General features: G+C 42.4%; 1 protein-coding gene across 1 annotated transcript in view; it reads left to right on the top strand.

Annotated features, from left to right (window-relative positions):
- The window catches only part of NUDT5 (nudix hydrolase 5), a 43,659-nt gene extending 28,287 nt beyond the window's left edge, over positions 1-15,372 (top strand). Inside the window, exons 8-10 of the mRNA XM_056573325.1 lie at positions 5,177-5,185; positions 5,278-5,331; positions 13,934-15,372. Of these exons, the coding sequence (XP_056429300.1) occupies positions 5,177-5,185; positions 5,278-5,331; positions 13,934-14,043 (173 nt within the window). The 3' untranslated portion in view covers positions 14,044-15,372. The remainder of the gene's footprint in view (positions 1-5,176; positions 5,186-5,277; positions 5,332-13,933) is intronic.
- The last annotated feature ends 299 nt before the right edge of the window (positions 15,373-15,671 follow it).

Raw genomic sequence — 15,671 nt, 5'->3', positions numbered from 1 at the left:
TGGAAACTTGTCGCCGGAAGCAAAACTAGCCTTCATTAAGGTTCTCCCCAAGCCGGGCAAGGATCCACTAGATCCTGGCTCCTATCGTCCAATATCGCTTATTAATCAGGATATTAAATTACTTACCAAAATATTAGCGGACCGGCTAGCGAAACTCTTGCCCGAGTTGGTAGGAGATCATCAAGTGGGCTTTGTAAAAACGCGTTCAGCTGTCACGAACATACGGAAAGTCCTGGCAGTCATGGATAGTGTGGGCAGAAGACCTGCAGCTACGCTCCACCCTGCACTGCGCGCTCTGGACGCGGAAAAAGCGTTCGATAATGTCCGGTGGGATTGGTTACATTTAGTTCTAGAACGCTTTGGTATCACGGGGAGGTTCAGTGGTTTCCTGGAGAACCTCTATTCTGGCCTGGCAGCCAGGGTGTATACCCCTGGCTTTTTGTCTCCGTATATCCAACTGTATAGAGGGAAACGACAGGGATGTCCTTTATCGCCCCTTTTGTTTGATTTAGCAATTGAACCCTTGGCGCGCTTTTTGCTCGCTTCGGACACGTACAGAGGTATAGCGGTGGGTTCCAGAGAACTCAAAATATCCCTGTTTGCAGATGATGTGCTGATGTTCTTGGATGACCCAGGGCGGGATGTTCCCAAGGTATTGTCTTTTCTGGCCGGGGTGGAAGGTTTCATGGGCTATAAGGTGAACACATCCAAAAGTGTGCTCCTTCCTTTGGGGAAGGGCCCGCCTCACTGGGAGCGGATGGTTGGGGATTTAGGGATCACTTATAGCACTTCTTCCATTCTCTACCTGGGGATTAGGATAGGGAGAACCGCGGATACACTATATGCGTTGAATTTTACCCCGGTGATTAAGAAGATGGTGGACGAGTTGGCACGGTGGAAAGACCTTCCGCTGTCCTTTATGGGACGTTGTCATCTGGTGAAGATGATAAGTTTTCCCAGGCTACTTTACCCTCTACGGACACTCCCAATATTGCTGAAGCACGTAGATGTCAGGATACTCAACGCAGCATTCACTAAATTCATATGGCTAGGGAAGATACCCAGAATTGCGCTTAATTGCGTAGGATGGAAGGGGGGGTTAACCTCCCCAATGTGAGGGGTTACAACTTGGTATGCTTGTTCCGCAATGTGATGGATTGGTTGCATGATTCATCATACTTCTCTAATCTATTGATTGAGCGAGAGCTGGTGGCACCGTGGTCATTGACAGCCCTACTGCATACTTCCTACACTAAGCTACCCCCGCAGGTCAAGAGCTCGCAGGTCCTTAGGGATACCATTATTACCTGGAAGGAACTCCGCAAGATTTTTGGCCTACCGCACTTGTTGTCCAAGCGAATGCCACTCAGAGGACACCCTGAATTCTCTCAAGGAACTTCATCTACCTGGCTTGCTCTCTGGGAGAGGGAGGGGGTTTTGAGAGCTAGAGATTTGTGGGACGAGGATCGAAGGTCATGGCTTTTCCCTGCAGAGATGGTAACAAAATTTTCTTTACCCCAGACTCAATTGATCTATGCAAATCAATTATACTCTTTTTGTTCGACCCGACTTAGGAACCTGACGGTTGAGGCCCCTGTCCACTCTTTTGATGACATAGTGGGGGATGGTCCGAGGAAGGCTTCCATTTCCCAACTATATCTAGCTTTACGGGGGAGACTTTTAAAATTCGACCCAAAACACCTATTTACCACCTGGGAGAGATGGACTGGGGATCCGGACATTCATGAGACCATATTGACGGGATGGGAGGCGGTTTGTAAACAGGTTATCAACGAACGATGGAGGGAGACCTATTTTAAAGTTTCCCACGCAGCCTTGTATGGCTTTAATATCCCACCGTCGCCTTCTTTCCCTGAGCGTATAACACACTGCCCCAAATGTCTTACACCTATGACAAATCTTTTTCACGGGATCTGGGACTGTGCTCACTCGGCTGGCTACTGGCGCTCGGTCTGCTCCTACATCAGGGACCACTGGCGGGTAAGTCTTCCTTTTAAGATTCAGACCCTTATATTTCACCAGCTTCGTCCTCCGGAGGAGGATCAGGCGGGAATCCAGAGGATCCCTAAAATAATACATGTGGTCTTGCTGGTTGCTCTCCGATGCTTGTTTCTCCGTTGGTTGGAGGACCGGTTACCGGACCTGCAATTATTGATAGCTCAATTGAAGTTCTTTTTAGGGGTAGACAGATTGGATGCTGAACGCCATTGCAACTCCGGCACGGCACGTTTCTTCAAAAAGTGGACGCCGTTTATTGTTACACACTATAATCCCCTGGAGGTAGCAGACATAGTATATCCTTTTAGACATACCACATGGTACCTTACGGAATCATTGAAAGGGACGCTAGGGGCATTACAGCTTCCTGATTCGGTTTAGACTGTAAGGATTATTGTCATGTATCAAAAGAGGCATGGACTCAAGGGACAGGGACATAATACTCCCCCTTTATAAAACATTGGTACGGCCTCACCTGGAATATGCTGTTCAGTTTTGGGCACCAGTCCATAAAAGGGACACTGCGGAGTTGGAAAGGGTGCAGAGACGCGCGACTAAACTAATATGGGCATGGAACATCTTAGCTATGAGGAGCGATTAAAGGAGTTACAATTGTTTAGTCTTGAGAAGAGACGTTTAAGGGGGGATATGATAAACGTATATAAGTATATTAATGGCCCATACAAAAAATATGGAGAAAAACTGTTCCAGGTTAAACCCCCCCAAAGGACGAGGGGGCACTCCCTCCGTCTGGAGAAGAAAAAGTTTAGTCTCAAGGGGCGACACGCCTTCTTTACCGTGAGGACTGTGAATTTATGGAACGGTCTACCTCAGGAACTGGTCACAGCAGGAACAATTAACAGCTTTAAAACAGGATTAGATACATTCCTGGAACAAAATAAGATTAATGCTTATGAAGAAATATAAAATCTCATCCCTTCCCCAATATCGCGCCACACCCCTACCCCTTAATTCCCTGGTTGAACTTGATGGACATATGTCTTTTTTCGACCGTACTAACTATGTAACTATGATTAGGCTTATTGAATCCTTGGGGAGGGAGGGAATCCTACATCACTTCACTGCAGCGCCTCAGTATTTGTCATGTTTAAGACAGTTGTTGAATTGTATGTTGGATCACGTTCCATTATTTTTCCCGGGCGGGGATCGTGCTATTTCTGATATGTTTCTGTATTGTTCTGAAACTGTTGAATAAAAATATATTACAAAAAAAAATAAAATAAAAAAAAACAAGCACATCATTGTTTTTCTTGTGAAATTCCCAATAAGTTTCATATAAGGAAATACTGGCGAATGTCTCAATTTTAACATCAGTGTTGAGGGATAGCCAATGTCACTGTATACATCTACCACAGTAGTGCACCTAAATTCCTGTATTGTACAATAAGTTTGAGTCACATGACTCTCTTCCTATTGAAAAAACAAAAGTTGGATTCAAAATGGCTGACTTCAAAATGGACACCATGGTCACCACCCACCTTGAAAAGTTTCCCCCTCACATATACTAATGTGCCACAAACAGGAAGTTAATATCACCAACCATTCCCATTTTATTAAGGTGTATCCATATAAATGGCCCACCCTGTACAATGCAGGTAGGAGGTAGCACCCCAGTGGATGAGGCAGTCCACAGGAGACAGCAGAAGCACCACATCTCCCAGCAGGTCATGACCTCACAGAAAGCAGGCAGAGAGGCACTAGTGATATAGGGTCTGCAGTTGGGGCTCCACAGAGGGCCAGCCAGTCCATAAAGGGCAAGAAGAGCACCACAAGTCCCAGAAAATCAGGGCCCACAGAGAGCTGGTAGAAAGTCGCTAGGGGATATTTCAAGCAGTAATGGGTACTGTATGGAGTGAGCAGACCCCAGAAGCCAGTGCAAGTACCACAAGTCCCAGGAGGAGCCCAGCCAGGGCACAGATGTACTCACTCAGCAATCCCTGGTAGTTGGCAGCCAGGAGCTGGGAAGCGCAGGAGGCTCCAGCCTGGTCTCGCAGCTTGACATCAGCAGCTGAGCTCTACCTCCGGCGGGAGCTGCTATGGCCACCAGAAAAAAAGGCCCCGCTCAAGAAGGCCGAAGATGGCGCCAGTTCTTCAGGATGGCCGAGGGTCCAGAAGAGCAGGACCCCCCCCCCACAGCTCACCACCACACAGCTAGGATGCAGAGGATCTCCTGCACCAGCCCTCACCAGCTCTGGACCTTCACTGCACTCCACCGCCCAGCACCTCAGGCAACGGCCACTGGAGACCGCCCGCGCCACTCAGAGCCATCGGAGCCGAATCAACAGCAGCACCCAGTTATCCTGCACCCCGGAGGGACCAAAGGCAAGAAGACCAGCAGGGAAAGCGTAAATTTTCAGGGGTATAGAGCAGAAGGGCATCGGGAGATCCTAAAGCACATGTCCGCTCACATCGGCATCCAGGCCACGCTCCCCTCAACCTTTGTATTTTATAAAAGAAGAGAGGGGTGGGGTGCAAGGGCTCTCTGGTCTGAGCAAAGCCTGATAACTGTTGAATTCTCATAGACATGTTTCTTTTTTTTTCAGCTGGTATAAACCCAGAACATAGGAAGAGATTTATCATTGTTGTCTTTAGAAAATCTGTTTGAAGTAATTTATTTTAAGAGTGACATATTTATAATACTATCACAGGGGGATTGATAGATTTGGCAAAAAAAACACCACTTTGTATGATTCCTCCCCTCTTCTGCAACTTTTCTGCACAGAAAGTCACAGGTGCGCAATAAGTATGTGACTATTTAAAAGTGCTCTCCAAAGCTAGTTTTGTAAGCCAGGTCTGGTCTGGTGTAGATTTGCAGTGTTTTGGAGGGTGTTACGACATTTTGTACAACATTTGCTTTCCTTTATAAATGTGTTACCACTTCAAGTTGAAAACTGAAATTGGTTTTGTCAAGATTGTTTTTAGCTTTTTGCTTACAGCCAAAAGTCTCAAAAAAAGAATAAGTGCTTTGATGCAGATGAGACATTTCCTGCACCAAATATAAGCAATAAATAGGGCTGTAAAGACCATGATAAATGTCCCCTTAGTGTTTATAAGATGCAGTTCTTTGAATGTGAAGACTAATTCTCTACAAATTTTCTCTTTCCCATGTTCGTGTTCACGATCCCTACCATGTTAGCGGAAGGAGGTATGACATCATTTGTGTAGAGTTTTAAATGTTACCTGTATGCATTTTATTTTTTTGGAACTCACATTTTTGACATTACTTTTGTTTTGTAGAATTTACCGAGACAATATTGATGCCTAAAATAGAATTTCGAAAGCGTATTGATGGTATGTATATAAACAGTCTGGTATACCCTTTTTTTTTTGTATTTGCCCCCTAAGCTGGTTAACCCATTAAGGACGGACCCATTTTTTACCTTTAAAGGAGAACTCCAGAATATAAAAATTGAAGTCCCGACTTGGCCGGCGATAGGCTGAGCGGGATCGTGAGAACGCTTCAAGACACAAAATTCTTCACTACACCGGCACCTGCCGCCTGGGCCGAAAATGTCACACTGCCGCTCAGCCTATCGCCGGCCGAGCCGGGACTTCACTGCGGCTGGTGATTGGCTGAGTGCAGTATGACTCGCCGACCACCAGCAGCCAGGAAGAGGATCGTGGCGGAGACCGGAGCCGATTACCAGAGGCCCCAGGGGAGCGAAGCAAGGTATGTACATCTTTTATTTTTTTACTGCCGGCAGTATGGGCGACAATTTTTATATTCTGGAGTTCTCCTTTAATGACCAGGCTCTTATTTTTTTTTTTTTTTTTTTTTATTTGACATGTATCTTTTCAAATGGTAATAACTTTAGAACGCTTTTTCTGAGCGGAGCGATTCTGCGATAGTTTTTTCGTGACATTGTTCTTCATATAAGTTGTGCATTTTTGTTGACACATGCAGCATTTTTTGTGAAAAACTCCAAAATATTGTGAAAAACTCGAACATTTCTGGAATTTTTTTTTTTATGGTGTACACTGTGCTGTAAAAGTGATGTTATATTTATTCTATGGGTCAGTATGATTATGGGGATACCCATTTTATATAACTTTGTTCTTTTTCTGAGCAAAATTCGAGATTTTCCTAGTTTTTATGAAGGAAAATATAGATTTTATAACGACAGGAGGCGAATAATATGCTGTCCAAATTCTTTACTACTCAATAGCAGCTGAATAACATAGTACAGATACAGGAGAGAAAAAACTTTAACAGTACAACCAAACATGTTGAACAGGTGTAGGTGTGTTGACCAATCATACATCATGAGAGGTGATATAAGTCCAGGTGACCTAATAACGTCTCCTTTCTTTGATGTGTGTAGGAGAAAACAATCCATATCTGCATCATAAACAGTTAGGCAGGTCAAATCTTCATCTTGAAGGTATGAAGGTTGAATCCATAATGACTTGACTTAGGAGGTCAGATTAAAAGAAGAGGAGTCATCCGAGGGAGAAGTCGTCGTAGGCTGGTCATTTCGTCGAATCTAGTAGGCTGGAAAATATAAATGAATAATATCATTAGGGTTGGGTATGGGTGGGATATTATTCGCCTCCTGTCGTTATAAAATCTATATTTTCCTTCATAAAAACTAGGAAAATCTCGAATTTTATTGCCGACTAGGAGGCTCATAATATGCAAGTTTAAAGCTAAAACATAAAAGTTTCATAAACAGTCATAGTATCATATATACAATTAATATAATTTAAAAGACAGACATAGAAACATGAGGTTCAGGGCGGAAATAAAAGGTTCTAAAAGTTGTTTCAGAAGACCAGTCTGCGGCCTTCAAAATATCTGATAGAGAGCCACCTGTGAGTGCTGTTTTTGTAGCCATGGCGCTACGAACTGAATGGGCACCGAAAAGGGATGTGTCAATGCCAGCTAGGGACATGGTAGACCTGACCCATCTAGCTAGAGTAGAAGAAGAAACGGGTAGATGAGGTTTGCAAAATGATATGAGAAGTTGAGGAGAAGAAGAACGAAGAGAGGAAGTTCTTTGTTCATAGGTACGTAGACAAGAGACCACACATAGATCAGGACGGTTGGGGAAGTAAGGATAGAAAATTGATTGAATAGAAGTTTTGGTGCGTCTACAAATTTCAAAACGAACACCGTGAGGAGAAAAAGTTCTTCTGGATATGTCTAGAGCATGTACATCTGAAATCCGTTTGATAGAAATAAGACATAATAGCATGGTTAATTTGAAAGAAAGAAATTTTAAAGGTATAGATTCATTGTCTGACCAAGATGAAAGTAAAGATATAACTAGGGAGACATCCCAAGTAGATTGATATTTAGGTCGAGGAGGTCTTTGGAGTCGAATGCCTTTAAGTAATTTACAGATAAGAGGGTGTTTGCCTACAGGAATGTCTAAGAATAAAGAGTGATGAGCAGAAATGGCAGAACGATATAAGTTAATAGTACGATAAGCCTTGCCTGAATCGAATAATTCAGACAGGAAATTTATGATGTGGGAGATAGATGCTTGAAAGGGATCCAGGTGTCTTCTAAAGCACCAATTATCCCAAACTTTCCAAGCTGATCGGTAAGATTTTCTGGTGCCTGGAGCCCAGACCTCGGCCAGAATGTTCTTAGATGACTGTGAAAGTTCGATATCGTCTGAAGGTTGCCCGAAATGAACCAAGCCACTAGAGACATGGAATTCGAATGGATTAGGGGGTGAGGATTGAAGTATGGGTCTAGAAGGATGTGAGGAAAAGAAGGAAGGATCCTCGGAAAATCTATGGTCATGCCCAAGATCTGAGGGAACCATGCCTGAGTTGGCCACCAAGGTGTGATGAGAATCAAAGTAGATTGAAGTGACATTGTTTGAAGAAGAACTCTGGGGATCATTGCGAAAGGAGGGAAAGCATAGAGAATGCCTGAGGGCCAAGTTTGAAGGAATGCGTCCTGAGCTATGGCTTCCGGATCTGGGCGCCAACTGTAAAACATTGGAACTTGATGGTTGAGGCGAGACGCGAAGAGGTCTAATATTATTGGACCCCAAAGGTTGTTGATAGTCTGGAAAATTGCACAATCTAACATCCAGTCGCTGGAATCTATTAAATAACGGGAGTTCCAGTCCGCGATTGAGTTGTATAGGCCCGGAAGGTATTCTGATTTCAAAATTATGTTTCTGGCTAAGCAAAAATTCCATAATTGGGTAGCTATGTCTGATAGGGTTTTGGAACCCGTGCCACCTAAGCGATTGATATATTGAACCGCCGAGATGTTGTCCATGCGGATCAATACACAACAATGCGATCTGAATTTCGCAAAGCTCTTTAGGGCGAAAAAACCAGCCAACAGTTCTAGACAATTGATGTGGAGTTTTTGTTCTGTCTCTGACCAATTGCCTCCTGTTGAAGCCGAGCCGCATCGAGCTCCCCATCCTTGGAGACTGGCGTCTGATTCTATCACCAGGTCTGGTCTGCAGTTGAAAATTGCTTTCCCATTCCAAAGTTGGATATGAGTTAGCCACCATTGTAGTTCCTCCTCTGCTTCTGGAGATAAGGAAATCTCGTCTGAATAAGATAAGCCTTTCTGGAGGTAGTACTTTTTCAATCTCTGTAGAGCTCTGTAGTGTAGAGGTGCAGGGAAAATTGCTTGGATGGAGGCCGAAAGAAGGCCTACGATCCTCGCGATCGTTCTCAAAGAAACTGATTGTTTGCGAAGAATAGAAAGAATTTCTTTCTTGATAGTGAATAATTTCTTGTTGGGGAGGCTGAGAGTAGATGATAGAGTATCTATTGTGAAGCCAAGGAATTCTAACTTCCTGGAAGGAGAGAGAATGGATTTCTTCAGATTGATCGAGAATCCCAGGCTGGACAGTAGAGAAATTGTCCAATCTAGATGTCGAAGTACCATGTTGGGAGATTGAGCCATGATAAGAATGTCGTCTAAATATATAATGAGACGAACCCCACGACTTCTTAATAAGGCGACTACGGGTTTCATTAGCTTGGTGAAACACCAAGGGGCTGAGGAGAGACCGAATGGTAGGCAAGTGAATTGCCATAGAGTGTCTTCCCAATAGAATTGGAGATAATGTTGATGGGAGGGGTGAATAGGAACCGTCAAGTAGGCGTCCTTTAGGTCTACTTTCACCAACCAATCTTGTTCCAAAAGAAGGTCTCTTAGCAGATGGATACCTTCCATCTTGAAATGTTGGTAAAAAACGAAATCGTTGAAGTGACGAAGATTTATACCTGGACGGTGACCTCCGTCCTTTTTCTTCACTAGGAAGATATTGCTTATGAAACCTGGAGTGTTTGGGTTGGCTTTCATGATGGCTCTTTTTGAAATCAGTTCTTTGATTTCTTGAGAGATAAGAAGATAGTCTTGTGAGGAGAATTGAATTTGATGAGGGAGATATGATTGAGTCGGGGGGTATAGAAATTCTATCAGATATCCTGAGATTGTCTGAAGAACCCAGACATCTGTAGTGATGGAAGCCCAAGCGGGGAAAAAATGTTGGAGTCGACCACCTAGAGGAAGAAGGGAAGAAAGTTTTAGAGAAAGGCTCACCTGATGTTGGTCTGGATCTGGGGAATCCACGTTGACCTCGGGATCTCCATGGACGTCCTCTTGATGGGAAAAACGGGGTTGGATTCGGTTGGAAGGAAGGTCCGGGGTAATTATATTGTTGTGGTTGGAAAGAGCCTCTATTGGATTGTCTATTAGGGAAGGGGCGGCCGGGAAAACGGCCCCTACTTCTCCCGGCCTTCCCAAAAACTCTTTGGGAGAACACTTTTTTCAATGAGTTTTGGGCTTTATCTAGGGATGTGAAAATATTGACATATTTGCCTATCTCTTTTATGGCATCATCACCGAAAAGAAGTCCCTCATTGGAGGGTTCGGATTCTGAGTTGGCTAGATAAGCTAACTGCGGATCAAGTCTCATCAAGAGAGTTTTCTTTCTCTCAGAGCATAATGCTGCATTGGCATTGCCGAAGTGACAAATGGATCTCTGGAGCCATCCTCTCATGACCTCTGTGTCCAGAGTAGTGCCTGAAGCATGTGCATGTTCAACAATGTCCATCATCTGGGCCAATGGACCAAGTAAGTCCAATAACTTATCCTGACATATACGAAGAGATCTGTCTAGACCCTTTTTGGGGTGTTTGCCCGTTTTTAGCATGTATTTTACGAGTACGGGATCAATATCAGGGGTAGAGGCTGCCTTTCCTGGTAAGGTAGGCCTGGGGCATTCAGCCCTAAGTTTATTCCTGGCTGTCTTATCTAATGGTTTCTTAATCCATACAGACAGGTATTTAGATACAATAGGTTGAGGAAACCATTCGCCAGATCTGGGATGGGATATAAGGTATGGGTCAAATAGAGGGTTCCCTTTCTCATCATAAACAATGGTTTGGGATTTTGATGTTTCATCAGGGACCTGATATTCAGAGACCTCTCCTTCCTCGATATCAGATTCCTGAACGAGGTCTATATAATCATCATCATTGTCCTCTTCCTCATCTGAGGAATTAGAGGAAAGAACATTATATGAGTCCGGTTTTGCTCTGGACTGAGCTTTTCGTGCCCTTTTTATTTTATCCACCTCCAGGGCTGAGGGTCTGTGGTGAGAAACTGAGTCACCTGTCATATTCACACTGACGTTAGCAGTGGGGTCTTTATTCTCAGAAGAGGTCCCTAATGTGTTAGGGTTAGATATTCTGGGGTCTGTGTTGCAATATCGCCTTTTATAAGTTCTTTTGCCTGTCTTTTTATGCCCTCTGGCTAATTTAGATACTGAGTCATCTGCTGACCAGAAAATGTCAGAGGGGGTATTAGGATGAAGGGTAGAGGTATTGGGATTATTCATAGCTAGAGACTTTGTAATTGTATCTTGAATAGTCTCTATGGCCGATTTGAGAGCAGTCTGTACTGACTGGTCCACTAATTTTTGTATATGAGTGGGGTCATTATTGCCCTGTTCAGGAGTAGGGTTGGTGGACATATTAAATTAATATAATAGGGTAGTCTATAAAGAATACTGTGAGGAGAGTAGCGAAATGTATGCGACCTGATGCTGAGTATCGCGGCGACTGAGGAGAATTGAAAAAGAGCGCGAAAATAGCGAGAGAGGGAATGAAATTTCGCAGACGCGAAATCTCGCGGGCGCGAAATCTCGCGAGAGGACGCGCGTGAGGGAGAGCGCGTTCAGATAGGGAACAATGGCGCCGGCGGAGATGCGAGAGCGGAACACTGCGCTAAGGTGAGTAGATTCGTTAGGATGTGAATTACCAAGTGAAGACAGAATGAAATACAAAGGAGTTATGTATGTATATAAATATATAAGAAAAAATGTAATGATAACTGGAATGAAAAGGGGGAGGAGGGGGGGGGGGGAGAAGGGGGGGAATGGATGTATGGAGGATATGGAGGATATATATATATAAAGATAAAGACCGATAGGAATATACTAAACGGGGAAAGATGGTATATATATAAGAAAGTGAAGAAAATATAAAATATATAATGTGTTATCACACTGAGGAAAGTTGAAGTATATATATGAAGTACTTAACTCTCCTGTGGAGCAGCAAAGAAAGGAGACGTTATTAGGTCACCTGGACTTATATCACCTCTCATGATGTATGATTGGTCAACACACCTACACCTGTTCAACATGTTTGGTTGTACTGTTAAAGTTTTTTCTCTCCTGTATCTGTACTATGTTATTCAGCTGCTATTGAGTAGTAAAGAATTTGGACAGCATATTATGAGCCTCCTAGTCGGCAATAAAATTCTTTTTCTGCCATTCATTTTCCAACAGCCGTAACTTTTTCTTATTTTTCATCCGACGCCATTGAGTAAGGGCTTATTTTTTGCGGGATGAGCTCTACTTTTTACTGTTATCATTTTTGCGATACGTGCTACCTTTTCATCTTTTTTATTTAGCTATTTGTACCAAAATTGGCAAATTTTGCGTTATTTTTTTTTTTTTTTTTTTTTACGGCGTTCACCGTGCAGGATAATTAACATATAGTTTTATAGTACACGTCATTACAGATGTGGCAATACCTATTATGTATATGATTTGTGTTTTTGATCTTTTTTGGTGATAATAAAGGGCTTTTATTGGGAAAGGGGCATTTAAAAAAAAAAAAAATTTTACACTTCATACTTTTTATTACATTTTTTATTTTATTTTTTACACTTTTTACAGGTTATACTATGCTGCAATACATTTGTACTGCAGCACAGTATGACCTGATGAGCTGCACACACTACAGCCTGTGCGATCCAGTCTCTGGCTGGATCTCACAGGCTTCCGTAGCAAGCATACAGGAGGTCATGATCTGACCTCCTGCTGCCATAACAACCAACAACGACCTGCGATTGTATCGCAGCGCCGCCGTTGGAGAACATTGGGAGAGTGCTCCCCCTGTCAACACCATAGATGCCGTGATCAGGATTGATCACGGCATCTAGGGGGTTAATGCTGCCGGGACCGGCGCTGTGGCGGGACTGCGGCTGTGATTAACAGCCGGGTCCCGTCGCCGATCTCCTACACTGCCCGCGGCAGTGCCAGAGATCGCTAGGACGTATGCATTTGTCCAAATGCGCAAACATGTCTGATGATTGGACGTATGCATATGTCCTATAGCGGGAAGGGGTATGCAGAGAACAGCATTGGAATCTGTCATCTCCTTTCTATGCTAGGTCACTACAGCTCACCTCCCATTTAACAGGGGAGGGGGAGTTTTCTCCAAGCTGGGTGCTCATCCCCCATAGACAACATACTCCACTTCCCAAACTCCACTGGCTCTCACGTCATAGAGAGGGGCGGGCCAAAGAGTGTATATTGAGGAGGCAGGTGAGCTCGGTGAGCGAAAGAATAAACAGTCATAGCTTTGCACAGAAGCCACAAAAATGAGTGACCCTTCATTTTACAGCTATTCATCTGTTCATATGAATAGCTATTCATATTCATAGTAGTTTTGCAACAGCTGGAGCTGCAGTGTTTGTAAAGCACTGTGTTATAGCAGTGTTGCCTTTAGCTGTTGCAAAACTACAACTCCCAGCATGCCCACACATCCTTTTGTCTTTAGTTTTGTGTGCCAAGAGTTGGAGGCACACAGCTGGAGAATACACAGCTCTAAAACAGAGTTTTACAAAGATTGTACCCACAGCTGTTGTAGAACTACAACTCCCATCATGGGAGTTGTAGTTAAGGTACCTCTGAAGGCTATAGTGGTGCAATGGTGATCTCCTATACTTGATACAAACACACTTTACGGCTGGTATCAAGTATGCTGCAAAATACAGAGTAGTCTGTCTGCTATTTTCATTTTTGATTTTTATTTTTTTTAATTTAGTTTTTTTTTTTTATTTATATTTAAAAAAGTAATTTTATCAGTAGTACTAAAAGATATAAAACATTTTTTATAATGACAGTGCCTCTTTAATACCCATAATAAAAAAATTGTTTTCCACATACCACTATATGGCTGGATGCTCAAGATATATTGGGTAGCTATTTTTACAGTGATGATTTACATTTACAACTTTTTTGCCTTATTTAAATATTTAAGATACTGATTCTGTTAAAGTGCTATATTGAAGCTCAGTCTGCGTGGTTAAAATATAAACCTATATATCTTATTAACTCAATATTTAGTCAATTTACGATACCTATGTATCAGAGAAATTATCTTTTTAAAGTTAAACCACAAACACTGTGCATTTGCTAGTTACGCAGCCATCCAAATGCAGGGCCTATGCCACTGCTGTACGGTTAGTTGCCTTGGTTGGCTATATGCAGCTTTTTTCATAATTTACTTCAGGCAACAATTAAAAGAAAAACAATATCAATGACATTTTTGTCGAGCCTAATCCTGTGGAATATCACTTCTGTAAAATCTTTGTCCTTTTATTTTATAGAGCTGGTTGCAAACGAAAAGCTGGTGGTGGATGCCAGAGTCTACACATATGCCTTGGCCCTGGAGCATGCTGTGGCTAAACCTTATGAGCTCCCGTTTCTGAAGGGCTAAACAGTTTACTCTCACTTTGGATGTGGACCCAGTTTTCACACTTAAATCATTCTCTTTTAAAAGAATAGCAGCCCATATGATGTGACTCTCTATTACCTGTATAAAGCCCTTCAAGTGTCATAACTGAAACCAGAAATAAGAGAAGAAAGGAACTTCAGCACTCACCAAACTTATTCAGCATAGAGTTGTTTATTTTCATTTTACTTCAGTGTAAGGACAACAGACTTCACCCGATGCAGACGGCTTAGGTAGATTCCCTCCCTACACTTGGTGAAGTCAGTTGTCCTAAAGTAAAAGAAAATAACTCTATGCTGAACAAGTTTGGTGAGTGCTGAAGTTCATATCTTCTCCTATTGTTGGTTTTACTTATGTTGCTTTGAATGTATAGGAACTAGCACTGCAGATAGACCCAATGGGACCTTATTACACAACTGAGTCTACAGTTTTGTACATGTATTGCTGTTTTTAGGTTTATGACACTTTAATATTTTCACTCTGATGGATGTAGGAAAAGTAAGGGCAAACTATCTGATCATACTTTGTTAGGTGTCTAGTATTCTTTTTAAAGACATGAATTGGCCCCTGCACAGGAAAGCAGGAAAACCTCTTGTTTCATGCAAGAGTCTTTTGGATTTATCCCAGAAAAAAATATGACCATGTCAATTCACCCTTAGGACTTATTTGCAGTTAGTAAGAAAAAAAGTTTTGAAAATCTGATTAGATCAGTTCACTTATTTGTTAAATCGAGACTAATATAGATTGATAACTTGCATGTGTTATGAACATGTGATGTCTGCATGACCTTATTGTAAATGTGTTCAACTAGGATAGAAATTCTCATGACGTGAACAGATTTTAAAGTGTGATAATGCAATTTTTACCACTCGTTACACTCATTATCACGTAATAACCTTTTATTTTGGAAAGTTGAAGTTAACATTGTGTAGAGTGCAGGGATGGATTAGAATCATCGGAGAGAAGAAATACTGATCATACTAGCTTCTGACATACGGCAATATACTAATGATTAATGATCTGCTGATGTTCTGACATCGGTCATATATTTTTGAAGGCATAACAGAAAATGAATCCTTCATATGTGGCTGCTATTGCTTTTTACATTCTCTATAGATTTTGAGTCAGTGTTGTGATACAACCCTACCTCTAAACACAAAGTATAAAGCAAGACATTTGTGAGTAGGATACTAGTATGTTGGAGGATGCTTGACAGATATATCAATGTAAAGCCTAGTGCTAAATGTTTGTATTGGTATAAATGCATTCATTCTACAGAACTTTTTTTATATACATTAAAGAATTTTCAAAAGTTTTTCTTCATGGTTAAAAATACATTCAGATAAATTGCATAAAAAGTATAAAATTGCATTACTATGGCACCCTTGGAGAGACCGCCTCCTTATCTGTAGGACAGAAAACCAGAATGAAATGGCATATAAGGATGGATCTAGCTACTATTCCCAGGTCTGTTTCCTGTCCTGCAGAGGAACGAAATGGGTCTTTGTTATCTAGGTAATTCATGTAAGGATGGGGACTGTAGTCATTTCCGGACTTATAGGGTACCTTAGCGGTGTCCTCTTCTGAGAGGCCGATGCCGAAAGTCTGGTGTA

Source organism: Hyla sarda, chromosome 4, assembly GCF_029499605.1.
Source record: "Hyla sarda isolate aHylSar1 chromosome 4, aHylSar1.hap1, whole genome shotgun sequence".
Classification (NCBI taxonomy): Eukaryota; Metazoa; Chordata; class Amphibia; order Anura; family Hylidae; genus Hyla; species Hyla sarda.
Note: the sequence above shows the minus strand (reverse complement) of the source record. Positions and strands in the feature narration are given on the sequence as shown.